This window comes from Syngnathus acus, chromosome 10 (assembly GCF_901709675.1).
Source record: "Syngnathus acus chromosome 10, fSynAcu1.2, whole genome shotgun sequence".
NCBI classification, from domain to species: Eukaryota; Metazoa; Chordata; class Actinopteri; order Syngnathiformes; family Syngnathidae; genus Syngnathus; species Syngnathus acus.
Window position 1 is genome coordinate 1,686,526 of NC_051095.1, and position 24,672 is coordinate 1,711,197.

The 24,672-nt window shown below is 48.3% G+C and overlaps 3 protein-coding genes and 1 long non-coding RNA gene across 4 annotated transcripts; all 4 read right to left on the reverse strand.

Annotated features, from left to right (window-relative positions):
* Window positions 1-27: 27 nt before the first annotated feature.
* Window positions 28-9,955, reverse strand: pik3c3 (phosphatidylinositol 3-kinase, catalytic subunit type 3). The gene is made up of 23 exons (XM_037261399.1): window positions 9,512-9,955; window positions 8,697-8,885; window positions 8,152-8,295; window positions 7,907-8,036; window positions 7,695-7,781; window positions 7,531-7,626; window positions 7,289-7,360; window positions 7,117-7,221; window positions 6,282-6,374; window positions 6,020-6,205; window positions 5,761-5,891; window positions 5,496-5,577; window positions 3,952-4,019; window positions 3,769-3,874; window positions 3,583-3,699; window positions 2,916-3,047; window positions 2,682-2,810; window positions 2,232-2,301; window positions 2,098-2,162; window positions 1,669-1,753; window positions 1,523-1,597; window positions 1,064-1,449; window positions 28-662 (listed from the first exon to the last, which is right to left on the reverse strand). The coding sequence occupies exons 1-23, from the start codon at window positions 9,574-9,576 to the stop codon at window positions 648-650; spliced, it is 2,628 nt and encodes an 875-aa protein (XP_037117294.1). The 5' UTR covers window positions 9,577-9,955; the 3' UTR covers window positions 28-647.
* A 2,054-nt stretch (window positions 9,956-12,009) lies between these two features.
* On the reverse strand, window positions 12,010-12,410 carry LOC119128867. Its single transcript, XR_005099087.1, has 2 exons — window positions 12,330-12,410; window positions 12,010-12,258 (listed from the first exon to the last, which is right to left on the reverse strand). It is a non-coding gene; the product is annotated as an uncharacterized LOC119128867 (long non-coding RNA).
* Window positions 12,411-13,837, reverse strand: LOC119129639 (brevican core protein-like; the record flags this gene model as incomplete). Its single annotated transcript, XM_037262992.1, has 9 exons — window positions 13,831-13,837; window positions 13,605-13,765; window positions 13,407-13,530; window positions 13,268-13,322; window positions 13,129-13,189; window positions 12,926-13,059; window positions 12,812-12,855; window positions 12,562-12,735; window positions 12,411-12,484 (listed from the first exon to the last, which is right to left on the reverse strand). Coding segments are annotated over exons 1-9 (834 nt in total), but the record flags the coding sequence as incomplete, so codon positions are not given.
* A 644-nt stretch (window positions 13,838-14,481) lies between these two features.
* LOC119129640 (C-type mannose receptor 2-like) lies at window positions 14,482-24,335 on the reverse strand. Its single transcript, XM_037262993.1, has 25 exons — window positions 24,316-24,335; window positions 24,187-24,237; window positions 23,038-23,249; window positions 22,849-22,961; window positions 22,543-22,664; window positions 22,174-22,329; window positions 22,001-22,089; window positions 21,461-21,575; window positions 21,331-21,381; window positions 21,088-21,255; window positions 20,780-20,893; window positions 20,593-20,703; window positions 20,214-20,422; window positions 17,135-17,247; window positions 16,903-17,024; window positions 16,768-16,830; window positions 16,526-16,681; window positions 16,326-16,414; window positions 15,796-15,916; window positions 15,635-15,670; window positions 15,386-15,553; window positions 15,027-15,146; window positions 14,847-14,957; window positions 14,745-14,777; window positions 14,482-14,678 (listed from the first exon to the last, which is right to left on the reverse strand). Exons 3-25 carry the CDS (start codon window positions 23,221-23,223, stop codon window positions 14,482-14,484), a joined length of 2,763 nt encoding a protein of 920 aa, XP_037118888.1. The 5' UTR covers window positions 23,224-23,249; window positions 24,187-24,237; window positions 24,316-24,335.
* Window positions 24,336-24,672: the final 337 nt, after the last annotated feature.

The following is a 24,672-nucleotide window of genomic DNA, read 5'->3' on the forward strand; positions in this document are numbered from 1 at the left end:
GTTGACGAGCACATGGGACACTCCAGATTTCACTTTTGATCTAACCTTTATTGATCCAGGCAAAATATACATCTGACAACTCATTTGCTGTGCCGACCAGACCACTGCTCAATAAAAAAAAAAAAACCAATAACATGATTATAGAATCAATAGACGTCGACTTATACATGTCATTAATTTATTAGCTCACTAAATTGTATTTACAGGATTAAACAAAAAGACAACGTATGTCCTGGGCGGCACTATAGGGCACTGGTTAGCACGCCCGCCTCACAGTTCAGAAGTTGGGGGTTCAATTCCGGCGCCGGGCTTCTTGTGTGGAGTTTGCATGTTTTACTCGTGCCTGCGTGGGTTTTCTCTGGGTACTCCACTTTCCCCTCCACGTTCCAATAACACGAGAGGCCGATTGATCGCTCTAAATTGTCCGTTTTTGTGTGTGCCCTACGATTGGCTGGCAACCGGTTCAGAGTGTCCTCGGGTTACGGCGCAGACAGGTGGGATAGACTCCAGGGCGCCAGTGATCTCGTGAGGAAAAGTGGCTCGGAAGAAGATGAATGAACGAATGAATGAATGCGCAGACAGTCCTTGCACTTCTTTCTTGGCCTTTTTCATCTTCATGTCCTCCGGACCGGGCCTCATCCCACAGCTCACCTACGCCAGTACTGAGCACATGCAGGTCATGAGCGGCAAATGAATAGAAAAAAAATCGCTGTCATGTTACAAATCGTCGTTAGGAAACGACTAAGAATAGAGTAAGTGAAAAGAAAGACGGTCATATGGGTGACATTCATGCTTATATTTTGTTTTTATAAATTAAGTGTTGAAATGATGAGTCAGCATAGGCGGGGCCCAACCATGATAGATTTTTTTTTTGTCAGCCAATTCTTGGTGAGAAATTTCAATAACCGATTAATCAGCCGATGAATAAAATCTTTTTTTTTTTTGAAGACCTTGTGTTCCTGATTGTCGTAGGCGGGCGCCATTGAAGCACAAAAGTGCGTGTACATGATGCTTATGTGCCGTCTCGAGTTCAACCCTAGCCATCCGAGAGTGCGTCACTTACTTGAGCAAACTTGTGAATCTGTTCGACCACGGCGGCGAAGAGGGCACCCACGCTTTCGTCGATCAGACTCTGCATGTAATGCACAGCCTCCTCGTCCGATAGGTCCAGCCGGAACTTGTCCTGCACTTTCTTGACTGTCTTGTCGGGCTCCAAGGCAATGTCGGGAATATTGGCGTCCACCATGAGGGAGAAGAGATTGAGAATCAGGTTGGAGTACCTGCGCAGGTGCAGGAAGGCGGTGTAGCACTGCTTCCGGAACTCCTGGTACTGCTCGCTTTGCATGCCCCCCATGCCCTCCACCATCTCCTTGCTCAGCTTCATAGGCGGCGGAAGCGGCTTGGGATCGCGGCCCAGGATGTAGCCAAAATCGATATGGAAGAGTTTCCCTGGAGGAGGGCAAAGGTGGAGAAGCTATTTGTGAAACGCACTTTGGGGTGGGGAGGACTCTCGGGACCGTACCGGTCTTGGTCAGGAGCAGATTGTCCAGGTGTCGGTCTCCGACGCCCAGGATGTAAGTGATGACGCAGTAACCGGCTGAAACGCAGCAGAACCGCCGTTGAGATCCGCCGTCCCCAGATGAGTGGTCCCGAAGAAAACAGACTCACCGCAGCTCTTCACGTAGGTGTCCATCACCTCCGGGCTGATGCCGTACGGCCCCTTTTCACTCGGCGCATGCTTCCTGAAGAAGCTCTAAAAGTGGCATCGGCATCTCGTCACCAGCGAATCGACACCACTTTGAAACGATTCCATTTGATGACAAATAATAATAACGCATCTCTGTCAGCTATCTCTGATGCGCTTAGTACACTAAGACCTTTGGAGAAGAGCCTGGAAGACACAAACGCTAGCTTTTATGAAGTATGAAAGGCTTTTGGTGTCGGAGAGGGGTTGACGTGACGATGTTATGGGTAACTAGCGATTGGACATGATTTTGAGGTCGCGACGCGTTGATGCTAGCGCGGACTAGCAACGTGCTAGCATCTCCAACGATACGGTGTCGGATGCGATACTGATCAAACGCGAGTGGCCCTGACCTGAATGTTGCCTTCCGTTGCCAGCACTTCGGCCACTGGAACCGACTGGACAAACTGCATGAAACCTGAAAAACAACAATAATTACAATCTTGAATTACTGAGCCACGCTCCTTTCCGCCGCTGTCGTCGCTACCATGCTTGGTGCTGGTGGCTAACACTTTGTAGGGCGTCAACTTCAGGTCCAGGTTCTCCTTCCTTAATAACTGAAAAAAATATATAGTGTCATTACTGACACAACACAAATAATACATTGGTTTGTTGATGTTATTTAGACATGCAAAAATGATTTGTATGAAAAAACAGAAAACAACTGTTGTATTGTCAAGTTAAAAACTTCAAAAATGTTGGTTTTTTTTTTTTGTCTTTTTGCCAAAGGTATGTTGACATTATTTCGACTTGTAAAAATGAGTTGTATCAAAAAAAAGAGAAAACAACAGTTGTATTGAACGTATTTGTAAAAACGTATACAGAACACACCTACGTAAATCAAGTTGAAAAACTTCCAAAATTATTTTTTTGCCAAAAGTCATCAGACTGAAATGTCATCAACGGGTAACAATGAAAGCGGCGTGCGAGCATGTACTTTATCCATGAGCGAGATGATTTGAAGGATAAGCTGATCCTGTCTCAGGTCGTCGCCGTGTTTGAAGATGACCGAATAGGTGGTGCCGGCCTCCGTTTTGAAGATCAGCTTGGCGGGCATTAGCGCGCTCTGATTGGAGAGAGCCGAACACGAGTAAGCTGCCAGCGTCGAAATAGCCCATAAAAAAAAAAATTATTTTAAAAAAAAGGTTCGAGAGCAAGAGCTTTGCCAGACCTTAAAGAGCGTCGCCGTCTCGGGGACGATGCCTCTGATCCGGATCTGAGGCTCCAGCGGGAGTGGGATCGGCTCGATTTCCGAGAGGTACACCTTCTCGTTGTCGGCCAGAAGCGTCTGCAACCGCTCAGTCTGGAGGGGGAAAAAAAAAAAAAAACCCGCGCACAAACGACTATTATGACCTCGTTATTAGGGTCACCTAGCAAAAAAGGAAGACATGACCAGATTTCCATAACTCGCGTCACAATAAGGTGCAGCTTGGCAGATAACATCAATAAATATTCCTTAAAAAAGATGTTGTAAAAAAAAAAAAAAGACCCCAAAAAATTGTTGCCCTGGGTCAACGCTAACACTCAACGGGGAAACAACATAGGCTAACAGTTAGCATCTATCTGGCAATGTTGCTGCCGATTAACACGAGGATATGAACGCAAACGATGCAGAAAAGCAACACGGGAGTGTTCAGATTAAAAATACGCACGGGGCATTTATTTGTGTTCCTCTTTAATTTGACAAAAATGAAAGAAAAAAAAAAAAAAAAAGGATATTTGGTTGATATCAATGGGGAAAGATGATTTGAAATCCCAGTGTGGTCACGCAAAGAAATACAACGCGTTCCTTCCGAGGGATCATTTTCAAGGTACGTATGGCCCTGATTTTGCTGCACCTTCTTTTTGCGATTGCCGCTCTCCCTCTGCACAGCCTTCATCAACTGCACCAGCCGGTCCACAAAGGTCTGCTGGGTGGCTAGGAGCGAGCGCATCACCCTCACGCTCTTATCGCCCTGAAGATGAGGAACGGGGTTAGCGAAGGAACGGGCCACGATGGTCGAGGGCTACTTTGGTTGGCGAACCTTGAGCAAAGCTTGGCTGAACCGCCTCATGACGTTTAGGTACATCTCGTGAGTCTTGGGGTCTCTCTGCTGCGTGTCCTGGTCCTCACATTCCACAATAACGTACCTGAGGAGGGAGGGAGGATAACGGGCGGGTTAAAACCTTGACAAGAGATGCGCACACCCACACAAACACACACCTACCAGTACAAGTAGTTGGCCAAGGTCGAGTTCTTGCAAGCACGCGAGATGAGAAATGTGCACAGGTCTTGCTGCAGATGAGAGACAAATTTGGTCTTCTTACTGTGGGCAATGTCTACACATCATGAACACTGAGCAGAAGTGAAAATGTGCCTAACATTGTGTGTAATGAAGGGGTCACCCTCCCCTCCAAAAAGGATTTCTGTTTTGTATCAATTTTAAAGATTTATATCAAATCAAATCAAGATACCATATTTTCCGGAGTATAAGTCGCACCAGCCACAAAATGCATAATAAAGAAGAAAAAGACATCTATAAGTCGCACCATTTTTCGGGGAAATTCCAAATCCAACACCAAGATTAGACATGAATAGACAATAGACATGCGGTTAAGTGTGAAAATGACATGTGAAGTGATATAATAACGTGTTAATAATTTCACATATGGGTCCCTCGTGAGTATACGTCGCACCCCCGGCCAAACTGTGAAAAAAAAACTGCGACTTATAGTCCGGAAAATACAGTAAAGTAACTGTCGATTCATTTAATAATCATCGGTTGCTTATTTTGTCAATTTACGAATCGATCAAATTTTTATTTTTTCCTTTTCATTGCTTTTTTCCAGAAGAAGGGCATCATTTCAAATTGACAACGGAAAAGATACACAGTTACGATGAAGTTACTGCTTTGGTCTATAACATGTTGTTTTCCGTTACTGCCTTGGTCTGTAACGTGTCACAAACATGTTGATCATTGTTTTCCAAAGTAAAAACGGATGTTTGCATTTATTTACTTACCGTTTTTTTCCATGTATAATGCGCCCCCATGTATAATACGCACCCTAAGAATGGCATGTCGATGCTGGAAAAAAGCCTGTACCCATGTATAATACGCACCCAAATTGTGACTCCTACTTAAGTCCGTCAACGTAAAATTATTTCAGAAAAAAGATCATCTTTGGGAACAACCAGATGTTATTCTGCCGGTCAGTATCACTGCGCATGCAGTAGCAAACTCGATAGCGAAGAAATATGTGAGACTCTCAACGGGATCACCAATATTTGAGTGATGTTCCAGTTATTTATCACAATTATTTATTATAATAATATATATAATAATTATTTATTTATTATTCACAATTAAAAAAAAAAAAAAAAAAAAATTGTACCCATGTATAATGCGCACCCCAGATTTTAGGACAATAAATTAGTTAAATTTTGCGCATTATACATGGAAAAAAACGGTATTTTGATTCAACACAAAGACAAACAGTCTGCTTCCATGGAGGACTGCACAAATTGGAGTATTTACTGAAGAGAGGGTGAAATTCCAAGAATTTGGATGCCTCTCAATTAAACAGGAGCTTGGAACCTTTAATCTACTCTTGAAAATAATTATCCATCTGATAATCGATTGGTTATCAATTATTAGTTGCACCTCAAAAACGTTTTGTGATACTGTTTTTTGTTTTCTAAATACCCCAGTTGCTTTTTTTCCCGTCTCTTTTGCATGTCATCGTTGACACAAACTGTGCTTTTGATCCCTACCTCGAGATTCTCGCCGTCTGCTCCTTCTTTGCCCTTCTGCGCAGTGGTGACGGCTCCACATGTGGCCGTCGGGATCTGGGAGCTGCGCCAACAATAAACAAAGTGTGAAAAGGTGGGCCGAGGGCAAACCCGTGAGATTCCGCCCGAGAAATTTGAATACGCAAGCGGCCCGTGTGCAAAAGACAAATAATGACGGGTCAGGCAGCATTTCCGAGTTAAATTTAGGCCAAGAGCTGAATGGCGGCCAAAACGCAGCAGCGCTGACCTGTCCAGTGCGGAGTCATCTGAGAGTCCCTGGGCATCTCTCTTGCTGCCTGGCTCCAGGCCTCCTTGGATATCACTAAAGTTCTCATACTTGAGAGCCTGCACCAGCTGGAGAAGATACATGAGCAGGTCCTGCAGGGTGTGCGAGGCAAAAATGAAAGCATTTGCCAAGTCGCGATTAAAAACACCAAAGAAAGTTGCTTCTGCCATCTCAACGACAGCATTTTGTAACGATTGATCGTTCTTTGTCCGGCAGGTACCTCGTCGTCGGCCTGCTGCAGCCGCGCCACAGCGTAGCGTCGCACGGTCGGGTTGGTGAACTGCGAGGACAGCAGCTCCAGGGAGTCCTCCACATCCATAGGCCTCCATTTGCCCAGCAGCTCCAAGGCCTGCTTAGCCTCCTGGGGCAGATCCCAGTTGACGCACTTGAGGAACTTTGTCAGCGCCTGCGGCACAAGCCGATTAAGAACTCTGACGGTAAAGAAAGCGCACCGGGATGCAAGGGTGGGGGGTGGAACCGACCTTTTCCTGAGTGGTGAGGTAGTATCGGAACTTCCACACCAGGTCCTGCTCTTCAGAGCTCAGCTGCTTGGTCGGAGGGTAGCTCACGATGATCTGTTGACGCATGTAATTAGTCCGCTTCCTTCATAGCAAAGACGGGGAAATACGTCAGTCGTGTGTTTTTCTTCTGGCTTATTTTTCCATCTAAAAATTGCTGGTGAGCAACAACATTACTGTCATTGAAATAAAGCAGTGGAATAACATTGCGCTTGATTATTAAAAAATAAATAATAATAATAATAATTAATTCAAAGAAAATCAAATAGAAATAAAAAACATCAAAATAATAATTAAAAAAAAAAGCTTCATGCACAATTTGAACATTTCATTCAGTGATTCCTTGCCTAACACGACAGGGAGACCAAACTCTGAAAATGAAAAAACAAATCTTTTGTTTTAGCAGATGCTTCAACTTGAGTCACACAATTTTTCAAAGAGCGCCTCATCATCCTCATGGCAATTCAACCATCATGTAAGATTAAGTGCAACACACGTTTAAAGTTTTCAAAAACAGCCAAGTCACACATGAAGAAGTCCCGCCGACAACTTCAACAAGTTGAGACTCGTTTAACATAAAAAAAAAAAGACAGTTATTGTCGTGAAAAAAAAAAAAAACTCCAATGATTTTTGTGAAGAAATGACTTTATCCATGCAGATTGATCTAAGATCCATTTGATATGACAATCACATCAAAGCTTGGCCAAAAGCGAATGTAGGGAGGAGTCATCAATTTGTCTTGAAGGTCATTTTGATCTTCAATGTAAATATCTGGTTAGAAGGCGGTTTGGCAACTTACATTGAGCTGGTCCCGCGTGGCGGCGTTGGGCTTCAGGTCATGGTCGGAGGGGCCGCTGCGGAGGCTGCGGGCCAGTTTGTGATGCTTGCTCTCCACTAGGTTCTCCTGAGATGGGCACAATCACTGCTGACGTCTCCCCTCCTTCTCCAAATGCGCGTTTTGTATGTCTCACCATCCCCATCTGCGGGTCAGGAACTTTGACGATTTCACAGCTGGGGAGCGTGGGCGCTGCGTCGTCGCCATCCTGAAACAAACAATCTTTCAATCCAACCAATTGTCCTCGTCCTCGGGACATATTATGGAACATCCACTTTACATACGCACTGAGACTCTCAATTGTCCGCTCCGACCGGAGTCGTCACGCTAAGAGAATCTGCACCGGTGTACGCTGTGGGTCAAAGGAAGCGAGCTCACCTTTTCATAGTAGACAATGCTGTATTCTTTGTCGTTGGTTTTCACTCGGGGAAACTCCACCATGAGGTACATGAAATTGGAGCTGCGCTTCTCGCTCTGGCAAAAAAAAGCCACACGTTACGTTGCCGAGGGACGCTGCCCACAAAACGCGGTGGCGAAGTCACCTCGTTGATCATCTCAATCTCCCTGAAGGTCAAGCGGTCCAGCCAGTCCACCTTGACCATGTGGCCCTGCCGATGGGCCTTTGTCAGCTGCGTGGGGAAGAGAGGAAGCTGAGCGCTGTCGCAAAGCCTCGCAACAGCGACGCATTTTCGCAATTTAGGCCAAATCATTCCGAGCGTGGCATCATTTGTTAGCAAGCACAAAAAACAAATACCTTGGCAAGTCTGCCCATCTGGTCCTCGGTCACATTGTTGCCGGTGCGTCCCGGCGTGGTGGTAGCCTCCGCGCCGTCGCCCTCCACGCCGGGCCAAACCTTCAGGTCGTGCATTCCTTGTCGGAACATTCTGCAGGGAGACGGGAGGTCATTTTTGGCCTGCATCCATCCATTTTCTTTCACGTCTTTAATGCAAGATATAGAGCCAAGGTGGGGCGCAACATCCCAGCGCATTAACAACTCACCCGTATTTGCCAAACAGTGTGACCGTAGTACCCCCGACAGGGACAGCTCGTCCGGGTCCATAGATGTCCCACACAGTGAGGGCCACCTGGGCGCTTTGGGGCAGGTCTGGATACTTGACGGGTAGCCGCAGCCATTCGTTCCAACTGCGAGAGAGAATGAGGTTGTTGTTTTTTTTTTTAGGGCAACCAGCTCAGTGCCCGAGTGGTAGAGTGTCCGCCCTGAGACTGGAAGGTTGTGGGTTCAAACCCCAGCCGGGTCATACCAAAGACTATAAAAAATGGGATCCATTGCCTCCCTGCTCGGCACTCAGCATTAAGGGTTGGAATTGGGGGGGTTAGATCACCAAACGATTCCCGAGCGGAGCACCGCTGCTGCCACTGCTCCCCTCTCCCCCAGGAGATGGATGGATCAAAATCACACGGGGATGGGCAGAGGACACATTTCACCACACCCAGATGTGTGTGTGTGACAATGACTGGGACTTTAACGTTCACTTTAAGGCAAGCGGATGGAGGCCAACGTGCACGTCGGGCGCGGGACTCACTTCCAGCGCGTGCTGAAGGCCTTGTAGGAAGTGCGGACGGGCAGAGCCAGAGGCTTCCCTTCGGCAAACACTTGGCAAGTGACGTAGAGGTCTGAGCAGTGATCCTGGTAGAGGCCGGAAAAGCGCAGCATCGGGTCCTCCAGCAGGGCTTTGTAGCTTTTCTGCTCTCGCTTGCCTTCCAAACTGCCTCTGTTGGCACATGTAAACACACAAACACGCACAAAAGGGTCAGTTGCGGTCTCTAGTCGCAAACACACAAAAAAAAAGGGTCTGCAGAAATCATTCTGACGTGTGGAAATTCTGGAGCGGTGGAAACTGATGCTTGACATGCTCACAGCAAGCCTTCTCATTCTGCGGTTTTCTCAATAACGGTATACCCATTTAGGTTAGTGATTTAGGGACTTTCATGCAAATTCTGGGGGCAGTTGTGACTTCACGAACGCCTCCCGTTAATTCGTTGTCATGTGAAACCAGAAGACCCGCGTTGCCACCCTCAGCTAACACCGTAGTCACTGGTTTTAAAATTAAGGTCTAGAAGTGTTCTTTCTATCATACAGCTTTTATTTATTTCTTAACCCGTATTTGCCAAAAGTCTGTCTTTACTACGTTAGCGACTTGCGCACAGATTCGCCGCCCGCCGCTATACGAACGGAACTCCGTCGTAAAACGAGATTGGTATCGAAATCTCTTTAGATTTAGATATTTAAGAATAAGGAAAGAATCATATAGATGTCACAAGCCAGATAAATGTTTCGATATAGCAATTATCCTCCACCAAATAGCTGTGCCTTGTGTGCCTTAAGACGACGACTTACATCTTAAGTTGAACATTGATGTCCAGGTCGCAGCTGTAAACGTAGTTAAACTTGTCCGTGTCCATTTTCTGGCGGAGGAAATCCACGGTGCGTTCTTGTACCCTTCAGACCGTTTAAAAATTCAAAGCGTCGTTGGAATGAAAACGCAACACTCGCACTTTTAGCGCACGGCTCGAGCGTCACATTGAATTTCCAAAAGCACTCAAAACGCTCTCGCTTGTCCGGGTAAGACTTTAGCGTCAGCTACAATGCCTCGGACCGGCGCCACAAAATGGACGCTAGATAGTCTTAGTCGACACCAGTTTCTCTATTACATTCAAATCGTGTATCACTAGCAAATGTGTCATTCGGAGAGCCCTTTCCGGGGCTTATTGAATTTTCACCAACACAAGAAAGAAACCAGCAGCGGAGTGGAGATAGCGATAGCTGCTGTTAGTCCAAACCAGCCAACTGTCGATGCGGCTGTGAACAGATTTCAAAAGAGAAAATCGATCGATGCAATCTTAGTGCGACTAGAATCACTGGCGAGGCGAAATGGAGGAAGTGGGGAAGGAGGAGGCGGGGTTTAACGCTCAAGACAAACTTGAATTTAAAGTGACAGTACCAATGTATTTGGCAATGCCTCGGCGATTGTTTCTCGGCTTGCGACAGAGTAAGCCAAAAGTAGGGCCAACTACTTTAATTGACTGAAATGGGAATAAATACATTTATGAGTTCAGGAATACCTCTGGAAAAGTAAGGCATTTATGTTAGGTTAATTATTTAACTAAAATAAAAATGAATCAATATATGAATGAGTTTAGAAATACCTCTGGTCTTATACTTGCCGCTGCAAATTGTACAAATGGAACAACTATAAAACCTTAGCAATGTAATGTAAACAAAAGCTGAGCCAACATTTCCAACTGGGCTCCATGTGGGTTTTAACATGGACATATGAGCATGGGTTTCATCTGGTTAGGCTCTTGGGTTCCACCAGGGAAACACCTGTAATAGCCCACATGGTCTTGTATGGGTTTCCAACTGAGGTGTTTGTTGAATATTTATTTTGTCAAACAGCCTCTGATGTCTCTGATGCCTGTTTGTTCAGATTTATCAAACAGTCCCAGGCAGGGGTGCATGAGTGTTAAAAAAGATATATATACACTACCGTTCAAAAGTTTGGGGTCACAAAATTGTTTGGGTGACCCCAAACTTTTGAACGGTAGTGTAAATATTATTATAATAAAATATTATGAATTAAATATTATAAATTATATCTTATATTTGTATAAGATTATATATAATCTATGAATATAAGTATACATATATATTATAAGATTTTTTACACAGAAGATTATATATATAATCTATAAATAATTATCTAAATAAATATATACACTACCGTTCAAAAGTTTGGGGTCACCCAAACAATTTTGTGACCCCAAACTTTTGAACGGTAGTGTATATATTCAACCAAATGCATAGAGAGTTCATTTAAAAATAAAAAGTGCCTTTTGTTTTTAAATTTAGCAAATATTTGTGGTAAGGATGAACCGAACAGTTTAGTTGCCACTGTTTTTGAATCAGTCAAAAAAATGATGGGAAAAAAAAAAACTGAATCGTAATCACTCGCTTTTATTTTGAAATTTTTACAACAACAGTGGAAACCAACATTTTTGTGACAGCAGTGATTGATTAAAATACTGCAATCAGTAATCAAAAATTCAATAACTGGATATAAATCGACATGATATACAGTGAATTGTAGATGCGGTAACGTGGCGTAGAAATAACGACAGTGAAAACCAACATTTTTCTGACAGCAGCGATCGAGTCGAAAACTGCAATCAGTAATCAAAAATGCGATAACTGAATATAAATTGACAGTGAATTGTAGATGCGGTAACAGACCACAGAAAATGATGGAAAAATACTGGATTACCCTTCCAGAGACATTTCTACAGTCGCAGACATCATTGGCAGTAACATAGCTCTCTAGTGATTCAAAATTCATTATTTGTAATCATACATTCTATGGAAGCTTTTCTTTAAAACAAAAAGCTGTCAAGTCCGGGCTCGCTTTTTAAAGGGCGATGAAGACAAGACAACACGACACGAATAAAAACAAAACCATGAACGATAGCAATAACCGACTTTGGACTTTCATTGCAGCCTCGAGACTATTCTCGTCTCTCCCGTTCTTACGATTGGGCTCTTTGAAAGCACTGGAATTTCTGGACAATGTGTTTTGTTCTTTGAGTCAGTAACTTTACGAAAAGGCAGTCAAAGTTAAGTCAAGCGCGCAAAAAAAGAGAAAAGGACAAACCAAGTAGAGTCGAGTGTAAGTGAACATAGCACGCTTGTTCACATTGCATCTGGAAAAGACATCTAGTTGGCTGATAACAGCTAAGCTAAATGCTAAAAACACTTATGATAAGATAAGTTCTCTCTCCAGGCCTTCGGATATGTTGCCGGCCTTAGCTAGTGATATTTTTTGTCTTTTTGTGTTTTTTTGGTTTTGTTACAATGGTGATACTATTTCTTTGGAGCAGAGTAGGAAGGGCATTCAATCTTTGTCTTCGATAATGACTTGCTTGCATTGTCAATGTTCTCCATGGGCTCTTGGGCCGTTGGGAACTGACACAGCCAGGCGGACTCTACGGCGCCACCTGTGGCTCCGGTGAGGCAATTGGAAAATGCGCTGTGGGCATTTTGCACATGAAGCTGTTGACTTGGGCGCAGGACATTAGCTTCCATCTTCCAGTCTGAAAGAAAACAATCCATTTCAGTGGAGCGCAAAGCTCTTCTTCTTCCCAATGCTCATTTGAGGACGCACCTGCCGTAACACAGCCACGCAGTGTTGGTCGAGGCCGACGCGCTGGACGGGTTCTCCCGCGGCCCAGTGGGTGAAGGTCACTTCGTGGCGGTCCGACCACACCAACATGCCTGGAAACGCCAGGTCGTTCAGTCCGGTCCACATGTCGCTGGTTTCTGATGGGAGGGAACAGAGCTCTCATCCGGTTCTCAGATGTTGACGGGGACTGTTAATTAACGGTCGGGATGCGCACCAAGGTGGGAGACATTTTTCACTGACGCCTGCTCCATCTCGCTGCGGATGGACACCAGTTCCGCACCGAAACCACGACACACCTGTTGAGCATCAGCCCAGTTCTTTTCCTCGTCAAACGTTTTGTAGCAGAACCCGGCAAACTCCTCCCAGTCAGGTGCCGCGCATCTGGGCTCTGCAGGCGAAACCCCGTGTGAGTTGTAGTCGTCATGACAGTTAGCGTGAGATAAACAAATGGTTTTGGAACTCACCCCCGTCCGCAAACGTGTGAGACACACCCAGCGGGTCGATCAAACTGCAAATAGTAAAGCGATAATTAGCCGGTGGCTCTTCATGGGACTTTTCCGTGAAGGTCGGCCACTCACTCTCTGGAGGTGATCCTGTTCCTGGTGGTGCCCGTGTAGACTTGCTGTTTGGGAGCTCTCATCACAATACAATCTCCTCCGATGTCGTTCCGGATGACGCCGGCGTGAATGGCGGCCGCGCAGATGTGCGAGTCCTGCATTTACACAAAGTTGCAGTCACAGACGAGACCTCGACCGGTGGGTGGGCTCAGGCAATCCCCTACCTCCGAGTAGACCAATGTTCCAGCGACAAAGTATTTGGCACAGCCCGGTGGACAGTAGAAGCTGCAGAAGGTAGGTGCAAGTTGTGAAATTGACGACTGGCCGTCATGGTCGTGAAACATCGTGTCAGGTGTGACTCACGTCATCCAATCGGTGATGCGGAGGCTGTTCAACTTTCTGGCACAGGTGGTCTTATCTGTGGGACAAAAGGCGAGAGTTTGTGGCATGTTTGGGGTTGTTGTTTCGGGCAACCAAAGCGGCCGCGGATTGCGTTGCTCACCCTCATGTGGGCATCCCAAGATGTCGAAGCGGAGGCCAAATTCTGGACGATTCTCCAGCGGCAGGATGAGGACGTACTGAGCGAACGCGGGCGTCTCAAGCAGATGAGTCCCACCGCCGATGAACTAGAAATCGAATGTTTCCTTGTTTGTTGTGACAAGATTGGAGGATGAGGTCGCGGTCGACTCCATTGGCTCACCTTCCCGTCCGGGTGTTTGGTCCACTTCTTCCTATCAACGCTCAGTCTCATCTCAAGTGGGATGTTCCAGGAGCGAATATCGGTGCTATTGCAGCCCTGGGTCACGATCGCAGTCACCTTTCTCGTGTAGCTGAGGTTCACCAGGATCCAGCTGCCGAGGACTGGAGGGGGGCGGACAAAAGAACGCTCAGGAGGAGACCAAAGTGCCAAGCGGTCAATTTTCTACGCACCATTTTTTGACGGCTTCCAGCAGGACTCCCCGTTGAGGCGGGCTTTATCTGGGGTGGCGTCTTCCATTGAGGAGGAGGCTTTGAAGGAAGAGTCCGCGACGCTGCCGTCGGAGATGCCCAGACTGTCGAGACACACTGAGGACAGCCAAAAGTCATTTGAATTCGGAACGGATGCGTCAAATAAAAATCTGGCCATGGAGCCCCTTGTGGGACTCCTTGCATTGTTTTTCTGAAGAGTCCTAGATTCAGTGCAGAGCGGAAGATGGCGAGGCGTGAATCCCACCTTTCTGTTCACAGCTATAGACCATCTGCAGATATTTGGAGGGGGCAGGGCAGGTCTCGTCCTCCGAAACCTCAATGTGGCATTTCTGCTGTCTGTTGCACATTTTCCTGTAGCGAGGGACGATGCCTTCCACTGAGCAGGTGGTCTCTGCAAGTTACAACACATTGGTGAGTGTGAGCATTGATGCACTGGAATGAGGAACCAAACGAGCATCTGAACGGTTTGTAAGCATTGCTTCATTTTCATGACGTTTCGTAGCAGGCCAAAATTGTTTGGAGACTTTCAGGAGAAAACCAAGCGAAACGCGTTGAATGGGCCTTCAGAGGTAGGCGGACAAATGCCTTCATTGGCAAATGGTGGATTCTCAGCTCTTACCGTTTCCCGATGAGTCGTCGTCGTCGAATGAGTAGTCGTCGTTTGAGTCTGCGTCCTCCTGGCAAACGTCGTCACTCCGCCGACCGTAAAAGGCGGACTGGATAGTGATGCGGCTTTGCTTCTGACCCTCAGCCTCACACACGAGGTCAGCAGAATGCTTGTCGCAGACAAGGATCTCCTTAAAGCCTGCCAAAGCATCGTCGTGTCATTTTTGTCTCGTGTCGTTTGAAGCCAACGTTCAAGGAGACTTACCGTCATGAGGGCGCGGCGCTTTTGACGTGTCTCCTGCAAGATAAAAGAAAACGACGCGAGTCGGCACGTTGTGAGAATTGGTCGAGCGTCGCCGCGTCTTACCTCTTTTCTTGCACATGTAGCCTCTCTTCTTCCGGCAATCGTCAAACTTCCAGCGGCCGTTGCTTGTGAGCAGGGAAAGACAGGACGCACCAGCGGGGTCACCGGGGTCATCTGGAAGGAGACGACAGATGCTCAGCTCCATTCCTCGCAGACATTCCATCGATTGGGTTTTTGAGCCACCTTCGTCCATGACGACGTAACCCAACGGGGATCCGTCAGTCCACCCGCTGCCGTCTTTCGTGACGTTATTGTCGACGCCCAACCACAGAGAGGGAGCGCTCGGGAGTAAAGTGTACAGACCTTTGGAGGTAAATGGTCAACTGAGTTTGAGACAGTCCACGTTGGGGGAATTCAACAGCTCTGATCGCGACCGGACAGACAGACAGACAGACAGACAGACAGATGGCCGGCCAGCCAGCCAGCCAGCCAGCCAGATGGCCGGCCAGCCAGCCAGCCAGCCAGCCAGCCAGCCAGCCAGCCAGCCAGCCAGCCAGCCAGCCAGCCAGCCAGCCAGCCAGCCAGCCAGCCAGCCAGCCTACTTTGTATGAAGGTCTGTTCATGTGAGTCGGCGATACTGAGCAGGTCGCCTCCGCGGCGAAGGCAGTCGTCTCGCGCCTCCTCCCAAGTCTTGGTGGGCTTGCGTTGAATCAGGTAGCAGAAGTCGGAGGAGGATCGCTCCAGCCACCAGCCGCACTTTGCACTCCAGCCTGCAAGCGAGAGTCGAGTCACTTGAGGGCAAACGGGCGACGAGAGACCACCGCACGTCGACTGCCGAGTGGGACGCTCACCTGCCGGCGGAGGAAGAAGAAAGTCTTGGACCTTGGCTGCAAGGAAGGAAAAGAGAGGACACATTAGCACTCTTCGATTTGCCTTAAATTGTAAAGTGCATTATATATCAAAAGTATGATTATGATGATGAGAGAGCACGTGGTCATCATCACTTGCTGACCTTTTTTACAGATGAATGGCTGAATATTGGTGCAGGGCCAGTCCTCAAGTTTTCCAGTCTGCGACAAGGCAGCGCAGTCACCCCGTCCGGCCGGCCTGTTTGGGACCCACTCGATCTTGCCCTGCGGACGACACGCCAGACGTGACTTTGGCGCGTTTGGTCTCGCTCGCCACCACCGCATTTGCTCCAAAATGAGGAGTCCTTTTTTCCTCCCACTGATCAACACTTTCCCACAGTATGACTTGAATTCATTGGACAATTTTCATCCACTTAAATCACAACTTGAGTTTCAGACTCATTTATTCTCAGAAATGAGCGACTTTGACTTGTAAAAATCTGCATTTTAATCATACATGATTTATTTTTTCACTTCGTTTAATTTTATTCTCATAATTTCACAACTTTGTCCTTGTTAATGCCCCATCTGATTAAACCCTTCAATGTTTATCTCTTCTTGTAACATGACGGGCATTCTTGCCAAAGTCGAACTTTTGACTACTTTTGTAGGCCGCTCTAAACGTTTGGCTTACTGCAGGTGTTGCGTTGCTCCACTCAAAGTTGTCCTTGTTCTTCTTGAGTCCCACCCAAGATTGCAATCCTCCTACATATGGCGCGTGAGCTTGGGGAAATCACAAAAAGCGAGAAGAGCATTCAAACGTGTCAGACATTGGGAAACGCTGCGGGGGGGGGGATGGATAACTGGCATCGGCAGTTTGACCCTGGCGCTCACCAGCCAAGAATTTGCCCTCGTCCCATGAGAGGACGCTGGCCAGGTGACCTTTCGATTCTTGGCAGAACTTCTCGGCATCCTTCCAAGTGCGCTCCATCCTCCCAAAGTGATAGCAAGAGCCCTTGTACAGGAAGTCGCCAGGGTCGCAGTAGGAAGCTGAAGCCGGCAAGAAACATGGATTACAAAACCACAAGGGGACGCTGCAGGTGTGAAAAGAAAGAAGAAGCGTCGCTGCCACTCACTCTCCACTCGATGGTAGCCCAATCCGTAGTCTTTGTAGGAACACAGCCGACCCACCGGGCAGGCTGCAGGAGGATGACGTGATTGCATTTTTTCCTCCTTTCAGCGTCAACATGACAATGGGGGTTCAGACTTACCGTCGGGCGACCGCTTGCACATGTACGCCAGTGAGGATCCGCACGAGCCATGTCTCCACTTGCCAGGCTGACTGGAGGAGTGCACACCTTGGTTGACGTACGCGCAAGACTGAAGGTGGGAGCTGTGGAGAAAAATCATAAAAAAAAAACATACACACCCGAGAAACGGTTTACCCTTCTTTCTCTGTGCCCCGCCTGACAATGAAAGAACGCAAAGAGGTGACCTTCTTACCTTCCGTCTTGACGCGAGTCCCTGTTGGCGTAGGCCGGGGTCACACCGGTGTCGGACCAAGTCAGCTTCTTTTCTCCCTCTTCAAAAAACTGACACCAGTCCTTGTTGCAGTCCTGCGGAAACCAATCCCGGTTGTCAGTCAACTACCGGTAGCGAGCCAACAGCAGCCTGCGCTTGCGTCTCACCAGATTGGAGAGTCCGATCCAGAAGGGCTTGTCGCCCATTTGGTTCTTCACAAAGCTTTCCTCGGAGAACGAGGAGATGGAGACCAGGTCGCCGCCCTCCCAGAGGCAGTCCTGACGAGCCCCCAGCCAACCATTCTGGGTCTCCATCTTCTTGTAGCAGTTGGAGCCGTGAGGATTCCATCCGTTTTTGGCGTCACATGATGCCTCGGGATCGATTAATGCTGATAAAACAGCAAAGTTAGTTGCCTTGGTCATTTTTCGACGTTTGGTGAAAAGCAGAAATTCAGCAAACAGGTAACAATGCAGTCGGTCGACCCAATTCAGTTTTTGCCAAATTGCGACGCCTGCTTGACTGGCAATCCACAATTTACAAGTCTTTAGAAGGACACGGGCATTGAAGGCTATTAACCTGAAAGAATACAGTCACGAGAGATAAACAAGGCCAGTTTCAAGATGCTGAATGATCTCAAAGAACCAACTCGGGCTGCCACAAATGATTATTTAGCTCATGGGCTAGTCACCCATGGTATAGTCACTATTGAACGGCGAGCAGCTGATCTTGCATAACCTTCATTCGCTTACAACTTGAATTCTTTACGCTAGGAAAATAAAAAAAGAAGACAAGCATCGTCATGTCGTTTTTGTCTCCCGTCGTTGGAAGTCACCGTTCAAGGAGACGTACCGTCATGAGGCTGCTGCGGCGGTTTTGGAATAATTCCTGCAAGACAAAAGCAAAAGACACGAGTCGGCACGTTGTGAGGATCGGCCGAGCGTCGTCGCGTCTTACCTCGTTTCTTGCACATGTAGCCTCTCTTCTTCCGGCAATCGTCAAACTTCCAGCGGCCGTTGCTTGTGAGCAGGGAAAGACAGGACGCACCAGAGGGGTCACCGGGGTCATCTGGAAGGAGACGACAGATGCTCAGCTCCATTCCTCGCAGACAAACATCGATTGGGTTTTCGAGCCACCTCCGTCCATGATGACGTAACCCAACGGGGATCCGTCAGTCCACCCGCTGCCGTCTTTCGTGATGTTGTTGTTGATGCCCAACCACAGAGAGGGAGCGCTCGGCAGAGAAGTGTACAGACCTTTGGAGGTAAATGGTCAAATGAGTTTGAAACAGTCCACGTTGGGGGAATTCAACAGCTCTGATCACGACCGGACGGACAGACAGACAGACAGACAGACAGACAGACGGCCAGCCAGTCTACTTTGTATGAGGGCCTGTTCATGTGAGTCGGCGATACTGAGCAGGTCGCCTCCGTGGCGAAGGCAGTCGTCTCGCGCCTCCTTCCAGGCCTTGGTTGGCTTGTGTTGGATCAGGTAGCAGAAGTCGGAGGAGGGTCGGTCCTCCCACCAGCCGCACTTTGCACGCCGGCCTGCAAGCCAGAGTGGAGTCACTTGAGGGCAAACGGGCGACGAGAGCCCACCGCACGTCGACTGCCGAGTGGGACGCCCACCTGCCGGCGGAGGAAGAAGAAAGTCTTGGACCTTGGCTGCAAGGAAGGAAAAGAGAGGACACATTAGCACTCTTCGATTTGCCTTAAATTGTAAAGTGCATTATATATCAAAGGTATGATTATGATGATGAGAGAGCACGTGGTCATCATCACTTGCTGACCTTTTTTACAGATGAATGGCAGAATATCGGTGCAGGGCCAGTCCTCAAGTTTTCCAGTCAGCGACAAGGCAGCGCAGTCACCCCGTCCAACCGGCCCCTGTGGGACCCACTCGATGTTGCCCTGCGGACGACACGCCAGATCAATATTTTCTCACACTAGATGTATCCTTTTAGATGTATCCTTCATTCTGGGCCAGTGACAACTTTTGCAGACGGCTCCAAACGTTTGGCTTACTGCAGGTGTTGCGTCGCTCCACTCAAACATTCTGTCGTGTTTCTTGAGTCCCACCCAAGATTGCAATCCTCCTTTGTAGGGCATGTGACCTTGAGGAAATCAGAAAACGCAACTGAGCACAAGACGAGCATCCAAACTTGACAGATGTTGTAAAGTGCTGTGAGACGATTGCCGGCATCGGCGGTTTGTTTTGAAGCTCACCAGCCAAGAATTGGCCTTCGTCCAGTAAGTGGAGGCTGGCCAGGTGACCTTTCGATTCTCGGCAGAACTTCTCGGCGTCCTCCCAAGTTCGTTTCTTCTCCCAAAAGTGATAGCAAGAGCCCTTGTACAGGAGGTCGCCAGGGTCGCAGAAGGAAGCTGAAGCTGCAGAGAAACACGGATTACAAAACCACAAGGGGACGCTGCAGGTGTGAAAAGAAAGAAGAGGCGTCACTGCCACTCACTCTCCACTCGATTGTAGCCGAATCCGTAGTCTTTGTAGGAACACAGCCGTCCCTCCGGGCAGTCTGCAGGAGGACGACGCGATTGCATTTTTTCCTCCTTTCAACGTCAACATGACAATGGGGGTTCAGACTTACCGTCGGGCGCCCGCTTGCACATGTACGGCAAGGAGGATCCGCACGAGCCATGTCTCCACTTGCCGGGCTGACTGGAGGAGTGCACACCTTGGTTGACGTACGCGCAGGAACCAACGCTGGCACTATCGGGAGAAGACACACACATGAAAAATTTGGAGGCTTTTCCTTGCTTTTTCCTTGACACGTGTGCTCTCTCAAATTTTGCAAACGGGTTCCATAATCTCGCTGCGTGTCCCTCATGGACGCAAAAAGGTGACATGAGCTCCTTACCTTCCGTCTTGACCTGAGTGCCAGTTGACGTAGTTCAGCGTCACAGCGGTGTTGGACCAAGTCAGCCTCTTTTGTGCCGCTTCAAAGAACTGACACCAGGTCTTGTTGCAGTTCTGGAGAGTTCAAACCCGTCCGTCGTCAGTGGCGTAACAACAGCGAGCCAACAGACGCTTGCTTGCGCTTGCGTCTCACCAGATTGGAGAGTCCGATCCAGAAGGGCTTGTCGCCCATTTGCTCCGTCACAAAGCTTTCCTCGTAGGGCGAGGTGATGGAGACCAGGTCGCCGCCCTCCCAGACGCAGTCGTAACGAGCCCCCAGCCAACCGTTGGTGGTCTCCATCTTCTTGTAGCAGTTGGAGCCGAGGCGTTGCCACCCTTTGTTTGTTTCACATGTCTGAACGACTGAGGACAGACGGACACATTTTGGGATTATTCTGACTCACAGCGCCACGTTTTTTGCATTCTTCAGCCAAATTAAGATGTGCGACAAACAAGGGGACCACGCCTGCATCAACACTGACATCAGACAAAAAACACGCGTTGGGGAGAATGGACCGAGCACCTTGTCTTACCTCGTCTCTTGCAGACGTAGCCGCGCTTCTTCTCGCAATCGCCGACTTCCCGACCGCCCTCGCCACCGAGTAAGGAGTTGCAGCGTCGGGCGGAGGGGTCACCGGGGTTACCTGGAAGGAGACGGCGGACGCTCAGCGCTCCTCCACGGAAATGGACATTTTCCGGCCAGGTTTTAGACCCACCCACCTGCGGCGGCCAACTGGACGGAATTGGGTGAGGATTGGGCCGACTGCTCGCTGCCGTCTTCAACCGTGGTGTCGTTGGTGTAAAACCACAAAGAGGAAGCGTTTGGCAGAAGACCTTCGGGTCAAAGGTAAACACGGTTGAAACATCTCACAGGTGCATGTGCGAAACGCTTAACCGTAATGAAGTGCGGATGACGTCTGGCTCGTGTCCTTGTCGCTGGGGGCCACAAGCTTTTCTTTGGAATGAAAGAAACTTGGCAAAAATGCATGTCGTCTTTCATCAAGCACATTACGCGGTGGACAGCCTACCTTGGATGAAGGCGTGTTCCTGCGAGTCGGCGAAGCCGAGCAGGTTGCCGCTGAGGCGGGCGCACTTGTCTCGCGCCTCCTTCCAGGTCTTGGTGGGCTTGGAGTTGATCAGGTAGCAGAAGTCGTTGGCGGGGTTTTCCTGCCACCAGCCGCACTTTGCGCTCTTGCCTGCAAGCGAGACTCGGGTCACTTGAGGGCAAATGGTATTTTGCATGTGGGCTGCAGGGTGGGACGCCCGCCCACCTGATGCTGATGTCGGCGTCAGAAGAAGCGGAAGAAATTCTCTGGCCTTGCCTGCAAGGATGTGAGAGGGATCAAACATGAGAGAGCGCCAAGAAGACAAAGGGCAAATGAGAGGTCGTGACTTTCGGACCTTTTTGACAGATGGATGGACGAAGGGTATCGCATTGGGTCAGGTGAGCGTTACCATCAAATGCCAATTTGGAGCACTCAGATGATCTGTATGAATTATACCACGGGACATCATCCTGCGGGGGGAGGACGCAGTGGGCGTGACTTGAGTGTGTTAGTTGTTGCAGTTGTTCCGATAGCCTCCCAGCAAATTCGTTCAAAGTCACTTTATTGATTCAAATCTCTCCAATTCATTTTCATAACCTCTTTCTCACAATCAGATGAAATGAAAAAATGTTGCCCTGCAAGATGAGCGGTGCACTTTGATTCGATTGATCACCATTTGAATCCTCATCAAATGAAACACCACTCAAGGCAAGTCCAATTCAAATCAAACCATTTGACAGGCAGAGCGAGCGAGCGAGCATGCTTGTCCGATTTGTCCTCCTAATTCAAAACAACTATGCTCTGCTAAAATCACACTTTTTAACATGACGGCTTCATTCTGGCCAATTGACAACTTTTTGGACCTCGATCTGTTGCGCACAGGTAGGTCACTTACTGGAGATGATGTGTCGCTCCACTCAAAGTTGCCATTGTTCTTCCTGAGTCCCAGCCAAGCCAACCATCCTTGTCCATCTCGCACGTGAGCTTGAGGAGAGCGGAACAAACACTTGTTGTGAAACATTGCGGGTCGATTGCTGGCCTGCTCATTTTGCCTTGGCGCTCGCTCACCAAACAAAAATTGTCCGACAACCAGTGAGTGGAGGCTGGCCAGGTGACCTCCCTTGTTCTTGCAGAAACCCTCAGCCTCTTGCCAGGTTTTACGGGTCCCCTCAAAATGGTAACAAGAGTCCTTGTACAGGAACTCGCCAGAGTCGCAGAAGGAAGCTGAAAACCAAAAGAACCTCGTTTGAAAAGCACAAGGAGACGCTGCGGGTGGAGAAAGAAGAAGCGTCGCTGCCACTCACTCTCAACTCGATTGTAACGGTAACCCAAGTCTTTGTAGGAACATGGCCATCCGTCCGGGCAGTCTGCAGGAGGACGACGTGATTGCAATTTTCCTCCTTTCAGCATCAACATCCCAAGAAGAGACAGACTCACCGTCGGGCGACCACTTGCACATGTACGCCAAGGAGGATTGGCACGAGCCATGTCTCCACTTTCCAGGCTGATTGTAGAGGTCCACACCTTGGTTGACGTAGGCGCAGGAAGCAACGTTGGAGCTGTCGGGGAAAAGTGGGGGAAAATGAGACACACGACAAGCCAAATTGGAGTCGATTCTCCTCTTTTCGGATAAAAAGAAAACAAAAGCTGGTTTTGAACCTGCTCACACACTTTTGGAAAGGGGTTCCAAAGTGTTCCTGTGCATCTCTCCTGACACCGAATGCAAAGAGGTGACCTTCTTACCGTCCGTCTTGACGCGGGTCCCAGTTGGTGTAGTCCGGCATCATACTGGTGTTGGGCCAAGTCAGGTTCTTTTTTCCCGCATCCAAAAACTGACACCAGTCCTCTTTGCAGTTCTGCCGAAACCAATTCCGGTTGTCAGTCAACTACCGGTAGCTAGCCAACAGCCGCTAGCTAGCACTTTGGTCTTACCAGATTGGAGAGCCCGATCCAGAAGGGCTGGTCGCCCATCTGCCGCTTCACAAAGTCTTCCTCGTCCGTGGAGGTGATGGAAACAAGGTCGCCGCCCTCCCAGAGGCAGTCGTGACGAGCCCCCAGCCAACCGTTGGTTGTCTCCATCTTCTTGTAACAGCGGGAGCCGTGAAGAGTCCATCCCATTTTTGCGTCACATTTCTTGATTGATCCTGATGAAACAGCAATGTCGCCTTGGTCATTTGTCAGCGTTTGGTGAAAAACACAAATTGAGCAGACAGACAAGAAGGAAGTCGGCCGAATTCCCTTTTGGCCAAATTGCGTCACCTGCATGACTGACAATAATACAATATGAGATCAATCAACTGGAACTTAAGTGTTGCACAGAGGCTGAGATCAACCGGAGTCAAATTCCCTGTTTGCCGTGCACAAAGTTGGTCAATAAAGCCAATTCAGATTCTGAAATCATCTATCCACAAAAAATCAACAAGGCCCTTTTTTTGTTTTTTCTCACGATAATCATCAACCATTTTCAAGATGCTGAATAATTCCAAGGACATGTCAGAGGACGGAGGAAATTCAGTCCTCTTCTGTCGCGCCGACCGACACGCTTTCATCGCAAACAGTAATGCGGCCATAACGCAGTGCGTGCACTGTCCGTTTTTTTTTTCATTTATTTTTTTCTTTTTGTGTGTCAAATGTTCACATAACCCAATAGATTACTACATGTGGATAAGTAGTAGTAGTATTTGGATGAGTGAAAGGCAATTCATTTGGAAGCAGTTGTGTGGCCTTGGAATCCCCCCCGCCACCCTCCCTTTGCTTTTCCTCTCCGGCCTCTGCTCTACCAACCCCCCCCCCCCCCTTGCCTGCTCGGAGCAGGGCGGGCGAGAGAGAGAGGGCTGCTCTTCTGACACGCACCCACGAAGAACCAACGAAAGAACCCCGACACGACACGACACCACTCTCAGCAGCAAATCGACATCTCGTGACAATAAGGGCGCCGCAGTGCCCATTGAACCAATTTGAGATGAAAGTGACTGAGCTAGGAAACGGGCCAGTTTTTTTTTTCTTGAGAGTGCTCGTGCGCCTCCACGTGTATTGCGCCCTGAGCGGTCGCCCATATTGCCCATAGCAAAAAGCTCCCACCTGATGTTGATGTCGTCACCGGAAGATACCGGAAGAATTCTCTGGCTTTGCCTGTAGGGATGTGAGAGGATCAAATATGAGAGAGCAACCAGAAGACAAAGGGCAAATGAGAGGTCGTGACTTTCTGACCTTTTTGACAGATGGGTGGGTAAACCCCAATGCAAGAAAACATGTGAACTCGACCATCGGTAAGCAATTGGGCGCAGTCAGCCCTGTCGCCTTTTGGATACCACGGGACGTTATTCTGCGGAGGGAGGACACAGCGGGTGGGCGTGACTTGAGCGTGTTAGGTGTTGCAGCTGCTCAGATGGCTGTCCAGCAAATCCCTTCAAAGTCACTTTATTGATTTAAATCTCTCCAATTCATTTTCATAACCGCTTTCTCACAATCGGAATTGTTGCCATATTCTGACTGGAACTTTTCAATGAACAAATGTTTCCCTTGAAAATGAAAGGTGCACTTTGATTCTACTATCACTTGATCACT

What these genes read in the sequence shown, in the direction of transcription:
- pik3c3 (XM_037261399.1), bottom strand. Translation starts at nt 9,576, where the DNA reads ATGGACACGGACAAGTTTAACTACGTTTACAGCTGCGACCTGGACATC. An exon ending in CCACGCGGGACCAGCTCAAT is followed by an intron (nt 6,375 to 7,116) that starts GTAAGTTGCCAA and finishes ATGCGTCAACAG; the next exon opens with ATCATCGTGAGCTACCCTCC. An exon ending in TCATCTCGCTCATGGATAAA is followed by an intron (nt 2,302 to 2,681) that starts GTACATGCTCGC and finishes TATTTTTTTCAG; the next exon opens with TTATTAAGGAAGGAGAACCT.
- LOC119129640 (XM_037262993.1), bottom strand. Translation starts at nt 23,223, where the DNA reads ATGGGATGGACTCTTCACGGCTCCCGCTGTTACAAGAAGATGGAGACA. An exon ending in GACTCGCGTCAAGACGGAAG is followed by an intron (nt 17,025 to 17,134) that starts GTAAGAAGGTCA and finishes TTTTCTCCACAG; the next exon opens with CTCCCACCTTCAGTCTTGCG. An exon ending in GTGCAAGCGGTCGCCCGACG is followed by an intron (nt 16,831 to 16,902) that starts GTAAGTCTGAAC and finishes ATCCTCCTGCAG; the next exon opens with CCTGCCCGGTGGGTCGGCTG.